At 35.1% G+C, this 19,047-nt stretch overlaps 1 protein-coding gene across 1 annotated transcript in view; it reads left to right on the top strand.

The window, feature by feature from the left end:
* SOX6 (SRY-box transcription factor 6) overlaps positions 1–19,047 on the top strand; it is a 786,620-nt gene that overhangs the window by 632,905 nt on the left and 134,668 nt on the right. The window contains 1 exon segment of the mRNA XM_053720627.1: positions 11,728–11,807. Within this exon segment, the coding sequence (XP_053576602.1) occupies positions 11,728–11,807 (80 nt within the window).

The raw sequence follows: 19,047 nt of genomic DNA, 5'->3' as shown, positions 1-19,047 counted from the left end.
TATTTCCACAACAAACGTCTCTTTGTTTTTACTGACACACAACAAATATGTTGTCAAATTTACATATATATATATGATCATTTCTAACACAGACTGTGAAAGCTAAAATCGTTAAATGGAGATTCTGAAATGTTTACGTTTTAACTTAATTATGTACATTATTGTGATATTCTTTAGTACATTCTGCTCAAGGATGAGCGAGTTGTTCTGCAAACTGACATTATTTAGCTTTGCATAGTGTCTTAAAGGGACACTAAACCCAACATTTATCTTTCATAATTCAGGTTGAGAATACAATTTTAAACAACATTCCTATTTACTTCTATTATCTAATTTGCTTAATTTTTTAGATATCCTTTGTTGAAGAAATAGCAATGCACATGGGTGAGCCAATCACATGAGGCATCTATGTTCAGCCACCAATCACCAGTTACTGAGCCTATCTAGATATGCCTTTCAGCACAGAATATCAAGAGAATAAAACAAATTAGATAATAGAAGTGAATTAGAAAGTTGTTTAAAATCGCATGCTCTTTATAAATCATGAAAGAAAATGTTTTGGTTTCATGTCCCTTTAAGGCCCTTTTAATAATATTTAATTCTTAGTAAAGATAAAGATTTGCTTCCATTGAAAGGCTGTAGGATCTGTTTGGATTCATGGGACAACAATCTATTAATGTATATGGAATGGACAAATCTGTATCAAAAGTCAAATTTAAAGGGACAGCAGTGCCTTTCAATTTCAATTAGAATTATTTTTGCAAAAGATTAAAAAAAAAAATAATAAACTGTGATGACTTGTGTTCTGCATGGTACCAACTGCCAATATAGTGATAAACAAATTACATGTGCGTTAGTGTCATAACTCAGAGAATACCTGATACTGCTGTACTGGCATCTGATTTAATTACACAAGTTATTGCAACATGAGTGAAAATCTTTTAAAAATCATGTTTTCAAATACCTGTATATTTCATTTACTCAACTTTAAAACACATTAACATTATCTATGTATCTGTCTCCTTTATCTCTTCTATCATCTATCTATCTATCTATCTATCTATCTATCTATCTATCTATCTATCTATCTATCTATCTTCCTATCTATTTCTTTCTGTCTCTCTATTATCTATACCCTTATATATTTGTATCCATCTATCCATCTGTCTATCTATCTATCTATCTATCTATCTATCTATCTATCTATTTAAAACAATAATTAATTTGTAGCTCCCATCTGCTTTAATTTTCACAGTGAAACAGCTAGAATCAATCTTCCAAACATACCCAAAAAATAAGGTTTGCTTTTATTAAATAATCCTGTAGAACCTCACACAGTGAATGATATTTGAACCATATTTACTTTTAGCGTTCTTCTAAGATAAGAAATATTCACTGCTCCCACCCACTGTATTACTGTTTGTGAGGTAAAAAAAAATAAATCCATCTAATATCTAAACTTTAGGGGTGGCCTCATATATCCATTACATACATAAAATTCCACCTGATAAATACATGCCTAAATCATATTAGAACGGTGGGTTCAGGCAGAGATCCACAGTATTCCCAAAATATGGCAAAAATAGATATTGTTTTCCTTCTGTCCTAAATATAAAGCCATTAACAGAATGAAATGACTCATCAGCTTTAAGGAGAATTCTGCCTGTAACCAGCTTGATAGATACAACTTTAGGGTGTGGCAGTAAAAGTAATAAATTAAGTGGAAAAGTAACTAGATAAAGATAATGAGAACATTTTTGTATTTAGAAGAACAAAATCAAGAGAGAATGAATAAGAATTCACCAAAGGGCATTTTTAACCCTTCTCAAACCTCTGAAGGGTTAACCTGTTTATTGTTACCATTGAAGTGAAGGTCAATTTTGACGATTTAGTGCCCAGTTTTTAATAATCCTATTAAAAACAAGGGCACTTTAATTCATCAAAATTGACATTTCAAGCGTTTTCTTCAAAAACGTACCTTTTAATCCTGATAGCTTCTGCAGCACTTTCTCCGCCCGTAGCAAGTCCTATTCGCGGGTCCAAAATGACGAATCCAGCTTCATCCAATCACGGCGTTCCCTCAGGCCATGATCCCCCCGGGGGGAACGCCATGATTGGAGGAAGCCAGATTCGTCATTTCTGACGTAAGCAGAGGCTTATGACGGCTAGGGGAATCGATGGAGTAGCTTTCAGGATTAAAAGGTAAGTTTTTGAAGAAAATGCTTGAAATATCAATTTTGATTAATTAAAGTGCCCTTGTTTTTTATAGGATTATTAAAATCCGGGCACTAATTTGTCAAAATTGACCTTGACTTTTAATAGTATAATATAAAACCCTATGTTTTGTGAAACTAATTATCATGTGCAACAGAATCATTTCTTGCACAATGTATTTTTCATTTGTATCTTTGGTGATAAGAAAATGATTCTAAGATTATTTGGGTAACTAGAAGAGATTTTAGTAAATATATTTTTGGTGTATAATGCATGTGTACACATTTCATTTGTGTATTATTATTTATCAGTTTTTGTTTATTTAGTGAAAAGAGATTATTCTGCATTGAACACCAGTGAAGAGCAATAAAAAACTTCAGATTAACATACAGAAAAATCTTTCAGTATATAGATAAATAAACAGAAAATATGGCATAATAGAGAATTACAAAAAAAATTTGCATTAGCGCTCCCCATACTCTCCACAGCACATTAAGGTAAGTATTGTAACTACAGGTGATACGTACCTTAGCATGCTCTCTCTGCTCTCCATAGCACATTAAGGTAAGTATTGTAGCTACAGGTGATACTTACATTAGCACACTCCCCATGCTCTCCATAGCACATTAAGGTAAGTATTGTAACTACAGGTGATACTTACATTAGCGCGCTCCCCATGCTCTCCAGAGCGCATTAAGGTAAGTATTGTAACTACAGGTGATACTTACCTTAGCGCGCTCTCTCTACTCTCCATAGCACATTAAGGTAAGTATTGTAGCTACAGGTGACACTTACATTAGCGCCCTCCCCATGCTCTCCAGAGCACATTAAGGTAAGTATTGTAATTACAGGTTATACTTACCTTAGCGTGCTCTCTCTGCTCTCCATAGCACATTAAGGTAAGTATTGTAACTACAGGTGATACTTACCTTAGCGCGCTCTAGCTGCTCTCCATAGCACATAAAGGTAAGTATTGTAACTACAGGTGATACTTACATTAGCGCGCTCCCCATGCTCTCCAGAGCGCATTAAGGTAAGTATTGTAACTACAGGTGATACTTACATTAGCGTGCTCCCCATGCGCTCCAGAGCACATTAAGGTAAGTATTGTAACTACAGGTGATACTTACCTTAGCGTGCTCTCTCTGCTCTCCATAGCACATTAAGGTAAGTATTGTAGCTACAGGTGATACTTACATTAGCGCCCTCCCCATGCTCTCCAGAGCACATTAAGGTAAGTATTGTAACTACAGGTGATACTTACCTTAGCACGCTCTCCATAGTACATTGTTAAGTATTGTAACTACAGGTGATACTTACATTAGTTTGCTCTCCATAGCATATTAAGGTAAGTATTGTAGCTACAGGTGATACTTACCTTAGCACGCTCCCCATGCTCTTCATAGCACATTAAGGTAAGTATTGTAACTACAGATGATACTTACCTTAGCGCGCTCCCCATGCTCTCCATAGCATATTAACGGCCAGATTACGAGTTTTGTGTTATGAGGGGTGTCGTACTAACTTGCACGTTATTGTCACCGCTCACTTACCTACAGCAAGAAGTGTGCGTAGAGCAAAATTGTGCTCCATACCGCACTCCAGTACCAGCGCTGCTTAAGTCAGCAGTGAGCTGGTTGTACATGCTCTTGCACGATTTCCCCATAGACATCAATGGGGAGAGCCGGCTGAGTTCCAATCAGCCAATAGAATGCAAGCTCAATCCTATTGGCTGATTGGATCAGCCAATAGGATTGAAGTTCTATCCTATAGGCTGATTGCATCAGCCAATAGGATTTTTTCAACCTTAATTCCGATTGGAAGATAGAATTCTATCAGCCAATCAGAATCTAAGGGACGCCATCTTGGATGTCGTCACTTAAAGGAACCTTCATTCATCTGGTAGTCATCAGAAGAAGAGGATGCTCCGCGCCGGATGTCTTGAAGATGGACCCACTCCGCGCCGGTTGGATGAAGATAGAAGATGCCGTCTGGATGAAGACTTCTGCCCGTCTGGAGGACCACTTCTCCCGGCTTGGATGAAGACTTCTCCCGCCTTCGTTAAGGACTTCTTGCCGCTTTGATGAGGACTTCTCCCGGCTTCGTTGAGGATGGATGTTGGATCTTCAAAACTGTAAGTGGATCTTCAGGGGTTAGTGTTAGGTTTTTTTATAATTTTTTTGTAATTTAGGTAATTGTATTTAATTTAGGTAATTTATTTAAGTGTAGTGTAGTGATAGGTTTTAGTGTAACTTAGGTTAGGTTTTATTTTACAGGTAAATTTGTATTTATTTTTATCTAGGTAGTTATTAAATAATTAATAACTATTTAGTAACTATTCTATCTAGTTAAAATAAATACAAACTTGCCTGTAAAATAAAAATAAACCCTAAGCTAGATACAATGTAACTATTAGTTATATTGTAGCTAGCTTAGGGTTTATTTTATAGGTAAGTATCTAGTTTTAAATAGGAATTATTTAGTTATTAATTGTAGGTTTTATTTAGATTTATTTTAATTATATTTAAGTTAGGGGGTGTTAGGGTTAGGCTTAGACTTAGGTTTAGGGGTTAATAAATTTAGTATAGTGGCGGCGACGTTGGGGCGGCAGATTAGGGGTTAATAAATGTAGGTAGGTGGCGGCGATGTTAGGGACAGTAGATTAGGGGTTAATAATATTTAACTAGTGTTTATGATGCGGGAGTGCGACGGTTTAGGGGTTAATATGTTTATTCTAGTGGCGGTGATGTCGGGAGCGGCAGATTAGGGTTTAATATTTTTATTTTAGTGTTTGCGATGCGGGAGGGCCTCGGTTAATAGGTAGTTTATGGGTGTTAGTTTACTTTTTAACACTTTAGTTATGAGTTTTATGCTACCTTTGTAGCGTAAAACTCATAACTACTGACTTTAGAATGCGTTACGAATCTTGCGGGATAGGCTGTACCGCTCACTTTTTGGCCTAAAAAAAAAAGCTTGTTATTCCAGCGCAATGGAAGTCCCATTGAAAAAAAGACTATACGCAAATTGCGTAAGTTGATTTGCGGTAAGGCCAAAAAAGTGTGCGGGACAGCTGTACCTACAAGACTTGTAATAGCAGCGGTAGTAAAAAAGCAGCGTTATGAGGCTTAACGCTGCTTTTTTACTCATAACACAAAACTCGTAATCTAGCTGTAAGGTAAGTATTGTAACTACAGGCGATACTTACCTTAGCATGCTCTCCATGCTCTCCATAGCATATTAAGGTAAGTATTGTAGCTACACGTGAACTTTTCTCATGTAGCTTTGAAACATAAACAATCGTTTTAATGTAAACTATTTAAATGTTTAATTAAAATTCAGTATTTGTTTCGTTTTAAACTAAATGAATACCAAATATTGCAGCGAACGAATATTCAGGGAAATTAATTTCTATCAATATTCAGAATGAAAATTTTGTCCAAAAGAAAAAATCTTTGCCTGCACATCTCTATTTGTTAATAAAGACCGCCTTGTTTTCTTCTTAAAAGCTTCCTCTATGCGTTGTTTAATTAATTTATAAGTTGTGTGGTTAGCGGAACAGGGACAATTGTTTTATATCCTTATGTCTGTTTATTGTCTGGGAACATATTCCATTGAATATTAATAGATTTACAAGAGATTTCTCATGCAGAAGAGAAAGCTTCACTTAGTGAATATCACACATGACAAATCAGTTGAGATGCACTACGTCCTGTATTAGACATTAGATAATATATGATCTGTAATATAACAACAACAATTATTCATGCACAAAAACCTTATAGTTTATTGTCCCAACCAGATAAATTTAAAGAAATAAATATCACAAAAAATAAAAGTATAAAAAATATACACCATCTTTTTTTTTTATCTATTTCATTTCTCAAGCATTTTAAAAATGTTAGTTAATGAACATAAAAGTGAAGTAAAAGTCTTATTGCAAAATCATGAATGAATTATTCATTATATTTAAAGAAAAAAAAACCCAGAAAATAACCATGGTGGTCGATCACGCTGATACTTTAAATGACTATTTTCTTGCTATTTAAAGCATCATTAATTCCGCTTTTTTTTTTCCATTTCTATTCTATTATGTATTTTAAACTGTAAGATATTTGCTGAAAGAAGCATTGTTTAACTAAAATTACAATATTCTTTAGGCAGATAATTTACTGAAAGCGTGTAACAGATAGAGAAAAAAATAGCTGTTAAAACAAAATAGCCAGTTGATTTTTCTTTTTGTTATTCAATAGATTTGTTTAGTTTCCTTTTTTTTTTTTGGGGGGGGGGGGGATCTACAGCTAACCAAAATCAACCTCATGGAATGAGGAAAATAAGATCAGATATTTTGAATATTGCTCCATAGGATGTCAGTACAATATAGCGTTAGTGAAGGCATTGCAGCAAATCTTCATATGCAATCAGACCCAATTGTTACTGGACTGTGTATAAGCACATACTGTGCTCAATGGTCTGATGAGGTATTATGGATAAGATGCAAAGCGGCTGGCTCGATTAGGAATCTCACTTTTTTATTTTTTCACTTAACATTAACGTTAAGGTTAGTTGTGTAGCAGCTAACTCAGAAACCATCTGAAAGAAGCACAAATATTTTTTTAAGGTAATGGTTTTATTCATTGCTGATCTGAAGAAAATAATCTCAGCTCGCTTGTCAGGCTTCATGTGAGCTTTAAACCAGACACCCCAATTCACCCTTGACTTGGTTTTATAATAAGTTTTTTTAAAGGGACATAAACCCCCAAATTGTTCTTTCACTATTTAGGTAGAACACACAATTATAAACAACTTTCCTGTTTACTTCTGTTATCAAACTTGCTTCATTTCTGAATAAAAGAAGGAAAGCTTTAGAAATGAGAACTGGGAATCGCAATAGCAATCACAATCAAGGTTCGATAGGACATGATTTGCTATAGCATACGCTGTCCGAATGTAACTTTGCACAAGCATTTCTGGTGAAATGCTTGTGCGATGCCGTCCCTTACTGGCAGCCAATCGGGCACTAGCAGGGGCTGTCAATCATACCGATCATACCTGTGACGCACAGGTTAAGGAGCAGCGGTCTTATGACCGCTGCTTCTTAGCCTCTGAAGAAGCATCTGCTGCTTAACAAATGGAGCCCATAGAGTGAATGTTTAGCTTATTTGCTCTGCAGGGGCAGATATAAAGGATCTTCTACAGTCATCCGCCAATCATTATGAAGCTGTTGTGCCAGGGGTTGTGTAACCTGCAGAACAGAGTCCAGCCTACTGTGGGGGGTAGGAACAATTTTAGAGATGAAAAACAGCAAAAGAGATGAAATACAGTAACATTAGGCAAAGAATACTGCAAAGTTGTTTTTATTATGCAAAAAAAATGTTCTGCATTTTGTGTAAATGTCTACAATTCCTTTATTGTATGTTAGTAAATGTATTTATCCTATACAGTAATATTTGTTCTATATACTCTTTACTAGACGTATCATTGTCCTACTAGATGGCACTTTTCCTGTTTATAGAAACGCATATCTGTTTTTCTTTCTCTCTTCTATGTCTTTCAATACAGCGTGATCTAGGATTAAAACTTCCTAGAATCAGTTTGCATTTCCACAAATGAGTGGCTGCTATGTTAATATAATTAGATACCAATGTAATACACACAAGATTGTCATAGTTTTCATTTACCCAAGTGTAATTTTTTAGCTATATTCTCCAGATCATGTACAGCCATGTTAATTTAAAATGTGTCACATTGCATGTTATCATACTTTATTAAAATTGATGCTAAAATAAAGCTACTGCATTGATATCAAGCACAGTTTGACTGCACTCATAAATGGGTTTGATATTTATTGTATAAATGCACAGTTTAATAGTCCAAGCTTGGCGCTCAGATGCTTATTCTGATTGAATCCATCCATACTCCTTAACGTTGTATCATCATCCCCATATCCTGTTTGTTGGAATGTGAGAAAGTTCATGCAAAACAGCCTGATTATTAGGGGCGTCAAAATTTTACTCTGTAGCTGCCCGCATTTATGTAGCCCAGAGATATTATCTAAATCTGACATTAAATAAAAAAGCTACAGCTTGAAGGGAGTTCTATTAAATCACTGTTATTGAGTGATATTTCTATCACTATATTCATCTTTAGTTTTCCGACTATCACTATTAGATGGTTTTCCTGTACAGTTGTTTTTAGAAACGAAATATACTCACCAAAACTCACAAGCAGACACACACCAACCAAAACATATACACCCCCAGGCATATCTACACACACAATCGACACATGCATATGCACACTCAGACTCCATCACACATACACACCCAGACATATCTACACCCCCCACTCACACAGATATGCACACTCAGAAACCATCACACAAACACACACATATATTCACACTCACACACCATCACATATACACACCTAGACATATCTACACACACACCCCACACACACATATGCACTCTTACACACCATCTCACATACACACCCAACTCCTCCCTCACACACATATACACACTCACCAAAACACATACACCCCCAGGCAAATCTACACACATACACACACCACATACACATATGCACACTCACACACCAACTCCTCCCACACACATATATACGAACAAACATATGTAAACACATGTATGCACATCCACACACATGTACACATTCCCACACACATGTACAGACACACACATATGCAGATACACACACTTGTACAACACACACAAACATACACACACCCACACATGTAAAAACACGCTTAAACAGATACATACACTCTTACAGATCTTCATATGTGTACACGAAAACATACCCACACACATGTACAGTCACACACCTCACACTCACATAAACATATGCACATATACATTCACACATGCACACACACATGTAAAATCACACCTACACATGCATGCACAGACAATACATACACACTTACACATATACACAAACACACCCACACAAATGTACAAACACATATGGACAGAAACATATGTGAATACACACACATGCACACATACACATTCACAAACATACACACCCACACACATATACAAGAATAACAAACACTCACACAGGCATATGCACATACATACACAAAGATGAACACACACACTCATGGACACATGTGCAAACACAGACATGCACATACACAAACAAAACCACATTTATCTTGTTCAAATACCCTAATTCTTCAACTGGGAATTAAAGTAGTTGTTTAGGGGTCTTTAGATCTGACTTTCTTAATTGAGTTAATCCTTTTCTCTGTTTATTTATACCCTCTATGTTTCTTTTTATGTTAATTTTCTGTTCCTCATCAACAGTGATATATTATTATTATTATTATTATTATTATTATTTTAACATTAGCAGCATCCAGGAAGCAAACGCCTATGAGAGAAACTGTCCCTAGACAGCTGTCTTTATTGCTGAATGAAAAATCTAGTCCTTATTTTTTTATCCATCATTATTATATTTATAATTCTCCATTCCCTTTTTTATTTATTGTATATTTTCTCTCTTCCATCCAGATATTTCCCTTTATGTATTTTATATTCTTCAGTGGCAGATTATTTTCTCCATAAGTCAGTCCGTTTATCAGTTATTTGACCTTTGCCTTTTCTCTCCATAACAAGATTTTTCTACAGCCGTTTGGCAGAGATCCATCATGTTGTTATATCATAGGTACTCATTGTCCAGCAATCTAATGAAGCATTTCTCCTGTTCATAAAGTGAATTCAGCTGTGACTTAAGTTTACTTGTATGATGGTGTAGTTTACACCTACTGTAAATATATCACAAGATATTTGTTTGTTTTATTTGTGCACAGTTTAACAATATTTTATGTTTCTGGCAACATAAATCCACTAAGACTTTTTAACACCGAGAGATCTCTATTGTCAGAGATGTATTTATACTGCTAGCTCTCTTTATATACAAATGATATGCTCCCTGATCAACCAATGCAGTTGTGACTAGTGATGCCAACTCTAAACCGGGCACTGATTATTGCCAGCAGACAAACATAGATCTGCTTTGGCATAGTATATACATTCTGTATTTTTTGTTTGGCTGTATGGAGCAGCCAGGTATTCATAGAGAATACAAGATAATAGCAAGTTACCTATATGTTTATATAATGTTGGATACATTGCCACTTGCTCATGAAATTTTATTAAAAAGTGGGAACCTCCCTGGATCTGATTCTATATTTATGAGCCCCTTTTAAACATACCCTCTGTTTGGTGCAGGAAAGACCACATTCACATGGAGTTGTCTAGAGACTATATCGTGTTTTCTTTAAAGGAACTCTAATGCATAATTTTTGGTTTTGAAAACATACTAACTATTTTTTTATTAGTGCATATGTGTCCCAGAAAACATTGCCCAAATCAGCAGATAAATATATAAAAAAAAATTCCCGTAGAAGATGTTGCCGTCTCTGCAGCCAATCACAAGCCATACCACTTGGGTCCAATAACGCAAAAGAGGACAAGCCCCTGGCTCCTCTGCTTTAGTATATTATATTAATAAGATTTCAAGAACTATTTAAAGGGACATTAAACCCAAACATTTTTTTTTCTTTATTCACATAGAGAATACAATTTCAAAAAAGTTTCCAATTTACTTCTATTATCAAATATGCTTTGTTCTTATGTTATTCTTTGTTGAAGGGATACCTAGGTAGGTAGCGTGCACATGCCTGAAGCACTACATGACAGGACATAGTGCTGCCATCTAGTGCTCCTGCTAATGTATAACATTGTTGCAAAACTGCTGCCGTATAGAGCTGTAGACACGTGCACACTTATGAGCTTACATCCCAGCTTTTCAGCAAAGGATACAAATACAATTTGATAACAGAAGTAAATTGGAAAGTTGTTTAAAAATATATGTACTATCTGAATCATGAAAGAAAAATGTGGGTTTTATGTCCCTTTAATGTTTAAGATCCCTTTAAGTTACTTCACATATAACATACTGTTTGCATTACTTTGTAAACTATTGGTTATAGATGAAAGTCTAAATATATGAAAACTGACAATGCTGCAACATAATAGATGTATTAAAACAGTATTTTCTGAATAAAATGATTTCATTTGCTATAAAATACAAGTAGAATATTACAATAATCAGATTTCTGTGCTTGATGCAAGGCCAGCGTGGCTGGAGGTATACGACAGTTAATCTGTCTTTCACTGTACAGCATTGGTGTGATTTTTTTATGTTCCTTTACTCTTCTTGCCCTGTGTGTGTGCGTCCAGATGCACTTATGCTCCCGGGTGACAAGTTGTGCCGTGTTTGCCAGGTTTTCTACCAGTTGCACACACACAGCCCCTAGCTTAATGCTTCATGTCTTCGCCCAACTGAGTTTTTTGTTGTTGCAGATGTTTGGGCTTAGTGCATTGTTATAGATTGAAGGCAATGGTGAGGTTTGTGTTTATACTTGTACATTACTGTTCTCAGCTCAATGTCTAAACCTGTATGTATTGTTCTTCTCGACAGGTGATAACTACCCCGTGCAGTTCATTCCATCAACAATGGCAGCGGCTGCTGCTTCTGGACTCAGTCCTTTACAACTGCAGGTATGTGCCAGAACAAAAACGCGGGACACCAGCCAAAGCTTTAGAGGGGAAATAACGAACCAGCTGTATGCTAAATATCAGTTGGAAATGTTAGATAACTTTCTGTAAGCACTCTTCAAATTGATGAAAACTTTACTGCAAATTGGACCCTTTTTGCAGGACACACCTTTTAGAAGTTACTATTCTCTAAATAGTTTCAGGGCTGCCCCCCTAGAGCTAAGTCCATAACATTCCAAGTGCTTTATAGAAATGTATTAAAGGGACAGAGACGTCATTTCTATCAGATTGTTTTTGTCTTCCTTTTCAGGTTTTTATTGTCTTTAAACAACAACAGTATAATTGCAGCTGCTTCTCATAAGATCTGAGAACTAATTGTCACATCTGATGCTGTTGTTTCACTGTCTGTTAGCACAACAGCTTAAAGGGACACTGAACCCAATTTTTTTTCATTTGTGATTCAGATAGAGCATGCAATTTTAAGCAACTTTCTAATTTACTCCTATTATAACATTTTCTTCATTCTCTTGGTATCTTTATTTGAAATGCAAGAATGTAAGTTTAGAGGCCGGCCCATTTTTGGTGAACCACCTGGGTTGTTCTTGCTGATTGGTGGATGAATTCATCAACCAATAAAAAAGTGCTGTCCAGAGTTCTGAACAAAAAAAAAGCTTAGATGCCTTCTTTTTCAAAGAAAGATAGCAAGAGAATAAAGAAAAAATGATAATAGGAGTAAATTAGAAAGTTGCTTAAAATTGCATGCTCTATCTGAATCACGAAATACATTTTTTTGGGTTTAGTGTCCCTTAACCCTCTCTCTGTCTCTCATGTTAGTAAACCACTATCCATTAACGGACTTTCTTAGGTATGAAAGCAGATTGTGATACTGATTTACTAAAATGTGATATCAATCTCAGTAAATCAATATCAGGCTTTAAAAGTATTAAATAATTGTATTTATATAAATTATAACTTTATATAATATTACAGGAATTAAACAGCAGTCAAGTTCTAACTCACTACATTGTCACTTTAACTGTAACCATATTCTTGGCAACATACCAAATGCTTTTACATAAAACACAGTGTCACCTGGTAGTAATCTAGTGAGAACTTGCAAGTGTTTTTATATAGAATATTTCATTTGTTAAAGGGACAGTCTAGTCAAAATTAAACTTTCGTGAGTCAGATAGAGCGGCAATTTAAAATTATTTTTTTTCCAATTTACTTCCATTAACAAAATGTGCACAGTCTTTTTATATTTACTATTTTTGAGTCACCAGCTCCTACTGAGCGTGTGCAAGAATTTACAGAATAAGCCTATATGCATTGGTGATTGGCTGATGACTGTCACATGACACAGGAGGAGTCAAAATAGACATAATATTGAAATTTGTCAGAAAAAAAAATCTACTACTAGCATTTGACTACTACTGTGCTACTGTTTGCATATAACTCAACCCCTGCAAATACAAACTGTTAAAAAAAGCTTCTTGTTGGCAATGTTTACAGGTCTGAGGCGGAATATGGGTTTTGGTTTATGGCTACACACGTATGCCACCCCTGATTGGCTCAGAGGTCATGTTTGTCTGCTGACCAGTAGTGTGTTGATGCTTTGGAACTAACTTTAAAAATCTGTTTATTCCCTTTCCATTTTATTACTGATTTCTTACGTCCCATTGCTTGAGGACAAGTTAGATTAATCTGCATTTTATTAATTTTGGTAAAAGATGAGCAAAATCTGGTAAAGGACGTTAGCTTAGTTTTATGTGCTTCACATTAAATCTATATCTTGTACAGATCAAACTGTTTGCATTTTGAAGGGCCAAATCTAATAAAAGAAAAACGAAATGACTTTTCAAGTCATTAAAAATAGAGGAATTCAGAAACATGATTCTGAATGGATAGGAAAACCGCTCCACAAATATGAAAGATACAAAGTAAATTTCTTCAGCACAAAAACACTTGTTTTTCAATAAATACATAAATAAACACATTTAAAAAACTGCAATAAAAAATAAAGGTGAAAGGCACCCAGGGATCAATAAAAACAAAAACAAAAAAACAATTTTTATTTGAAAAACTTTATAAGCCAGACATGCTATATGGTATCTCATAGGTCTGATGCATTTCTTAGTCATAGAACAAAAAAAAAAAAGCACCACCAACAAGAAGAAAAATAGTTTATAATAACATTGTTTATATGCAGCAAAGAAAAAAAAAGTGTATAATTTTTTTTTTTTATTGTTTAAAAAGATAGATAATCCCTTTATTACCCATTCCCCAGTTGCATAACCAATGACTGCCCCTTATCTCAGTTCTTTTGACAGACTTGCATTTTAACCAATCAGAGCTGACTCATAAATAACTCCACGGGAGTAAGCACAATGTTATCCATATGGCATACATGGGCTAGCGTTGACTAGCTGTGAAAAACTTTCAAAGTGCACCAAGATAAGAGGCGGCCTTCAAGGGCTTAGAAATTAGCATATGAGCCTATCTAGCTTTAGCTTTCAACAAGGAATACCTAACGAACAAAGAAAATTTGATTAAAAAAGAAAATTGGAAAGTTGTTTAAATTGCATGTCCTATCTGGATCATGAAAGTTTAATTTTGTCTAGACTGTTCCTTTAAACTTGCATGATTCAGATAGAAAATATTAATTTAAGGTACTTTTAGATTAACTTCTGTTATCAAGTTTATTTTGTTCTCTTGGTGTCCTTTGTTGAACAACATGTACATATCCTCAGCAGCAGCAAAGCAATACTGGGAGCTAGTTGGTGATTGTGTCATTAGCTTACCAGATGTTTTCAGCAAGCTTCCAGTAGTGCATTGATGCTCTGGAGCTGGCTTTATCTATGTGTTTAATTCCTTTGCCTGGGTCAAACACAGTTGTATGCTAGCAATAGTGCAATACTAAAGTGCTATTACACATAAGAGCATTTCCTTTTTGCACCTTTACCTGTCTTTAAAGGCATATGAAACCCAATGTTTTTTCTTTCCATAGTATTTATATTATCAGATTTGCTTCTCTCTTTTTGTATCCCTTGTTGAAGGAGCAGCAATGCACTACTGTGAGCTAGCTGAATGCATCAGGTGAGCTAATGACAACAAGCATATATGTATAGCCACCAATCAGCAGCTAGCTCCCAGTAGTGCATTGCTGCTTCTGATCCTACCTAAATATTATTTTTAACAAAGGATATCAAAAGAACAAAGCACATTAGATAATATAAGTAAATTGGAAAGATTTTAAAATTGCTCTGTCTGAATCATGAAATAAAAATGTTGCGTTTTATTTCCCTTTAGTGGAAGAAACCTAGAAGATGCAAATACAAATGATCTGTTGCATTTACAAATAAATGCATCAACATTTAAACTACAACTAATTATAACAATCAAATTAAAGGGATACTAAACCCAAATTTATTATTTCATGATTCAGATAGAGCAGCGATTTTAAGCAACTTTCTAATTTACTCAAATTTTTCTTTGTTCTCTTGGTATCTTTATTTAAAAAGTAGGAATGTAAAGTTTAGGGCCGGACCATTTTTGGTTCAGATCCCTGGATAGTGCTTGCTTATTGGTGGCTACATTTAGCAAACCAATAAGCAAGCATAACTCACGTTCTCAACAAAAAATATGCTGGCTCTTAAGCTTTACATTACTGCTTTTTATATAAAGATAGCAAGAGAATGAAGACAAATTAATAATAGGAATAAATGAATCATGAAAGAAAAAAAATTGGTTTTAGTATCCCTTTAATTCAAAATATGTAATAAATTGCTTCTTCTTCAACACATAGAAAAATATAGTAGCAGATCCTTAAACTTCACTTATATAATTCATGCATTGTGTGTGTGAATGTTTATTGCTTGTGGTGTGACCCTTGGCTAGGATTCCCTTTTGTTTTCAGCTGTCATTCTCTTTATTTAAAGAGTCACATCATTTCTTCCTATTCTCTGGATATTCTTAGTGCAGAGAAACAATCATTCTCCTTTATAATAGCACTGGGTGCAGACCCAAGGCCACAGTCTCTCTGTGCCAAAGGGGTGAGAGGAAAACTGAACCAAAAATCTGTTTTTCTAGCCCGGCCATCTGAGCAGCTGGCAAGAGGAATTACTGAGGATAAAGGGTTACAGCCACAAATCGAAAAAAAACCCCATTTAAAGCGCCAGTCGAGGCAAACATATTGATTCATATATTATTATTATTTATTATTTATTACTTTTTAAATAAATATTGCATTTTGCCTATAATGATAATTTATAAACATATTTTGGCTTACTAAATCTACATTGTGATTACATAGTTATAGTTATTTGTGTCACATATTTATAGTTAGTAAAGTTGGAAAGAATGTTTAGAGGCTACCAAAAAATAACAAAAATCCAAACAAGGTTAGCAATGAATTAAAAATAAATGCAGGCTATTCCTAGATTTTGATGAATAATTCCCTTTTTTGTCATACATTGTCATACAGTTTTTTATTCATGATAAAGGTGTTTTGGTCCTTTAGCAAGTTGTCTTTGCTGTAAAAAACACTAAAATCAGGCACATCATTTTCTATCTCTTCTTATGCCAGTGCTTTTAACAGCAAATAAAATTATATCTGGTCTGTGCTACGAGAACCTTCTTAAAGGGACAAAAAATTTTTTTTCTTCGTTCAGTAACAGTGAAATTTTTTAAAAAAAAGTTCAAATTTACTTACTATTATCAAATTTACTTCATTCTCTTAATATCACGTTGAAAAGCAGGTATGTTGACTCAGGAGTGTGCATGTGTCTTGAACACTATATGGCAGCAGTTTTGCAAGAATAATTTTAACAAAGTAATACATTTGCAAGAGCAGTGGTTCCTGCAACGTAATGTTCCAGAAATGTGCACACTGCCTACCTAGGTATGCTCTTCAACAAAGAATAACATATGAACAAAGCAACATTGATAATAGAAATAAATTGCAAACTTTGATTTTTTTTTTTATTGTACGCTCTGTCAGAACCACAAAACACAACATGGGCTTTCATATTCCTTTTATTAGCTGCGCTGCTACCAATGGTTGTCATAAAATTTCATATCAAGGATGGATCGTGGTGAGTAGTGCAGAGATCCATCATTTTCTGCTAGTTATTTCTGCTTTTTTTCTCCCATGTATTAGCGCATGTCATTGGATTACTGACTATAGCTTACTAAGGGGTCTATCAAAAATCCTGTTATAATCTTTGGAAAAATATTTTTTAAATATCAGAAGAAATAATGTACTTTTCAAGTGATCACAACTGCCCATGTTTATAAAACCCTGGAAGTTGAAAACTCCAGAAAACGTAGACGTTGCTGGTGTATTTATTAATTTGTTGTTAACCTACTGTTAACTTATGTTAGATAAACATAGAACTATATGTATAAGTCTATGGGATTATAATGGGTGCATTATGGGTACTGTTTATTAGAATACAAGTGCTTATTAATACTTTTTTATGTAATTGATTAAAGGGACACTGAACCCAATTTTTTTCTTTTGTGATTCAGAAAGAGCATGCAATTTTAAGCAACTTTCTAATTTACTCATATTATCAATTTTTCTTCGTTCTCTTGCTATCATTATTTGAAAAAGAAGGCATCTAAGCTTTTTTTGTTTCAGTACTCTGGACAGCACTTTTTATTGGTGAATGAATTGATCCACCAATCAGCAAGGACAACCCAGGTTGTTCACCAAAAATGGACCGGCATCTAAACTTACATTCTTGCATTTCAAATAAAGATACCAAGAGAATGAAGAAAATTTGATAATAGGAGTAAATCAGAAAGTTGCTTAAAATGGCATGCTCTATCTGAAACACAAAAGAAAATGTTTGGGTACAGTGTCCCTTTAAGCAGGGAGTAGTTGTTAAAGGGATATGAAACACTTTTTTTTTCTTTTGAGATTCAGATAGAAAACACTAATTTAACTAAGCTTTCAATTCACTTCTATTATTAAATGTCCTTGGTTCCAATGATATTCTGTGTTGAAATACCTAGGTAGCTTCTGGAGCACTAAATGGCAGGAAATAGTGCTGCCCTCTAGTGCTCTTGTAAATAGATAACATTCTTGCAAAACTGCTGCCATATAGGGCTCCAGAAACAGACAAAATGTAATTCTGTATCTGAATCATGAAAAAAAAAACATTCTGTGTTTCATGTCTCTTTATTATGTCATGTGGGGTTTAATCAACTACTCTTCACTTTTTGAAATGTCAAAAATATCTGAAAATTAGAGAAGTTCATTATTAACTATTTTGATTGTGATCAGTGAGTGTTAAGCCAACTAATTTGATGATAAAAATAAAATATGTTGTTAAAAAGCATTGGAAAAGTCTGAGGGCGGAGCTAGCCAGCCTGGGAAATGGCCGCGGCTTAGATCAGCTCCTGAGCCCTATCTGGTTGAGAGGCTTCATTCTTGCCTTAACAGGGGAATAATACCCAGCACAGCAGTACCACACATCCCCAACAACAACGGGGTACTCAGATGTGAAATCGGGGAAGTGACTTGATTCTATCTCACAGCGTTAGGCAAACGGCGCAGCCACACGAGCCTACTATCGCCGGAGCTCCGGAACAGCACTAACTGGGACCCGCACTTGCGATGTGTGCAAAGGCGGAGGTAAAATACAACTAAAGAGCATAAATAATACCCGGAGCCTAGCTATGAGCTCTCGACAATTTGAATAACTCCCCCAATAGCCGCTTGATACTGAGCCGTAGGGCTGAGGCCCATAAACCACATGGGGGTTGTAAATGGTTGGTAAACAAGTTTTAGAGCACTGGGGCTGGCGTAAACTGGAAGGCAGAAAACAGTAAAGCTATATTCACTTTTCTATAACCTATCTGGCTCAAATATAAATGCGCAGAGCTGGTAATACATGCTGTGACGCAGTTTTTTGTTGTTGTTGTTATACCATCCTGATGTGCCACGCTCTGCATGATATGTTTCAGGTGCTCACAGCTCTACCATCTTTTATTAAACTCCTGAAATAAACATATGCTACTACAATCTCCACACATAGGTCATGTTTACAAACAGACATGGCCCGAATTACAGAAGTATTGCCAGAGGGGAGACCTACATCATAACCTATCACTCATGAGGGTCCCTGCACATTAATGCAATGACCTGCATTATATTCATTAGGAGATCTTAAATTCAGCGTTTGCGACAGGTATCCATTTTGAATATTAACTATAGTTACTCCTATTTCTGGGACAT

Source organism: Bombina bombina, chromosome 7 (assembly GCF_027579735.1).
Source record: "Bombina bombina isolate aBomBom1 chromosome 7, aBomBom1.pri, whole genome shotgun sequence".
Classification (NCBI taxonomy): domain Eukaryota; kingdom Metazoa; phylum Chordata; class Amphibia; order Anura; family Bombinatoridae; genus Bombina; species Bombina bombina.
Note: the sequence above shows the minus strand (reverse complement) of the source record. Positions and strands in the feature narration are given on the sequence as shown.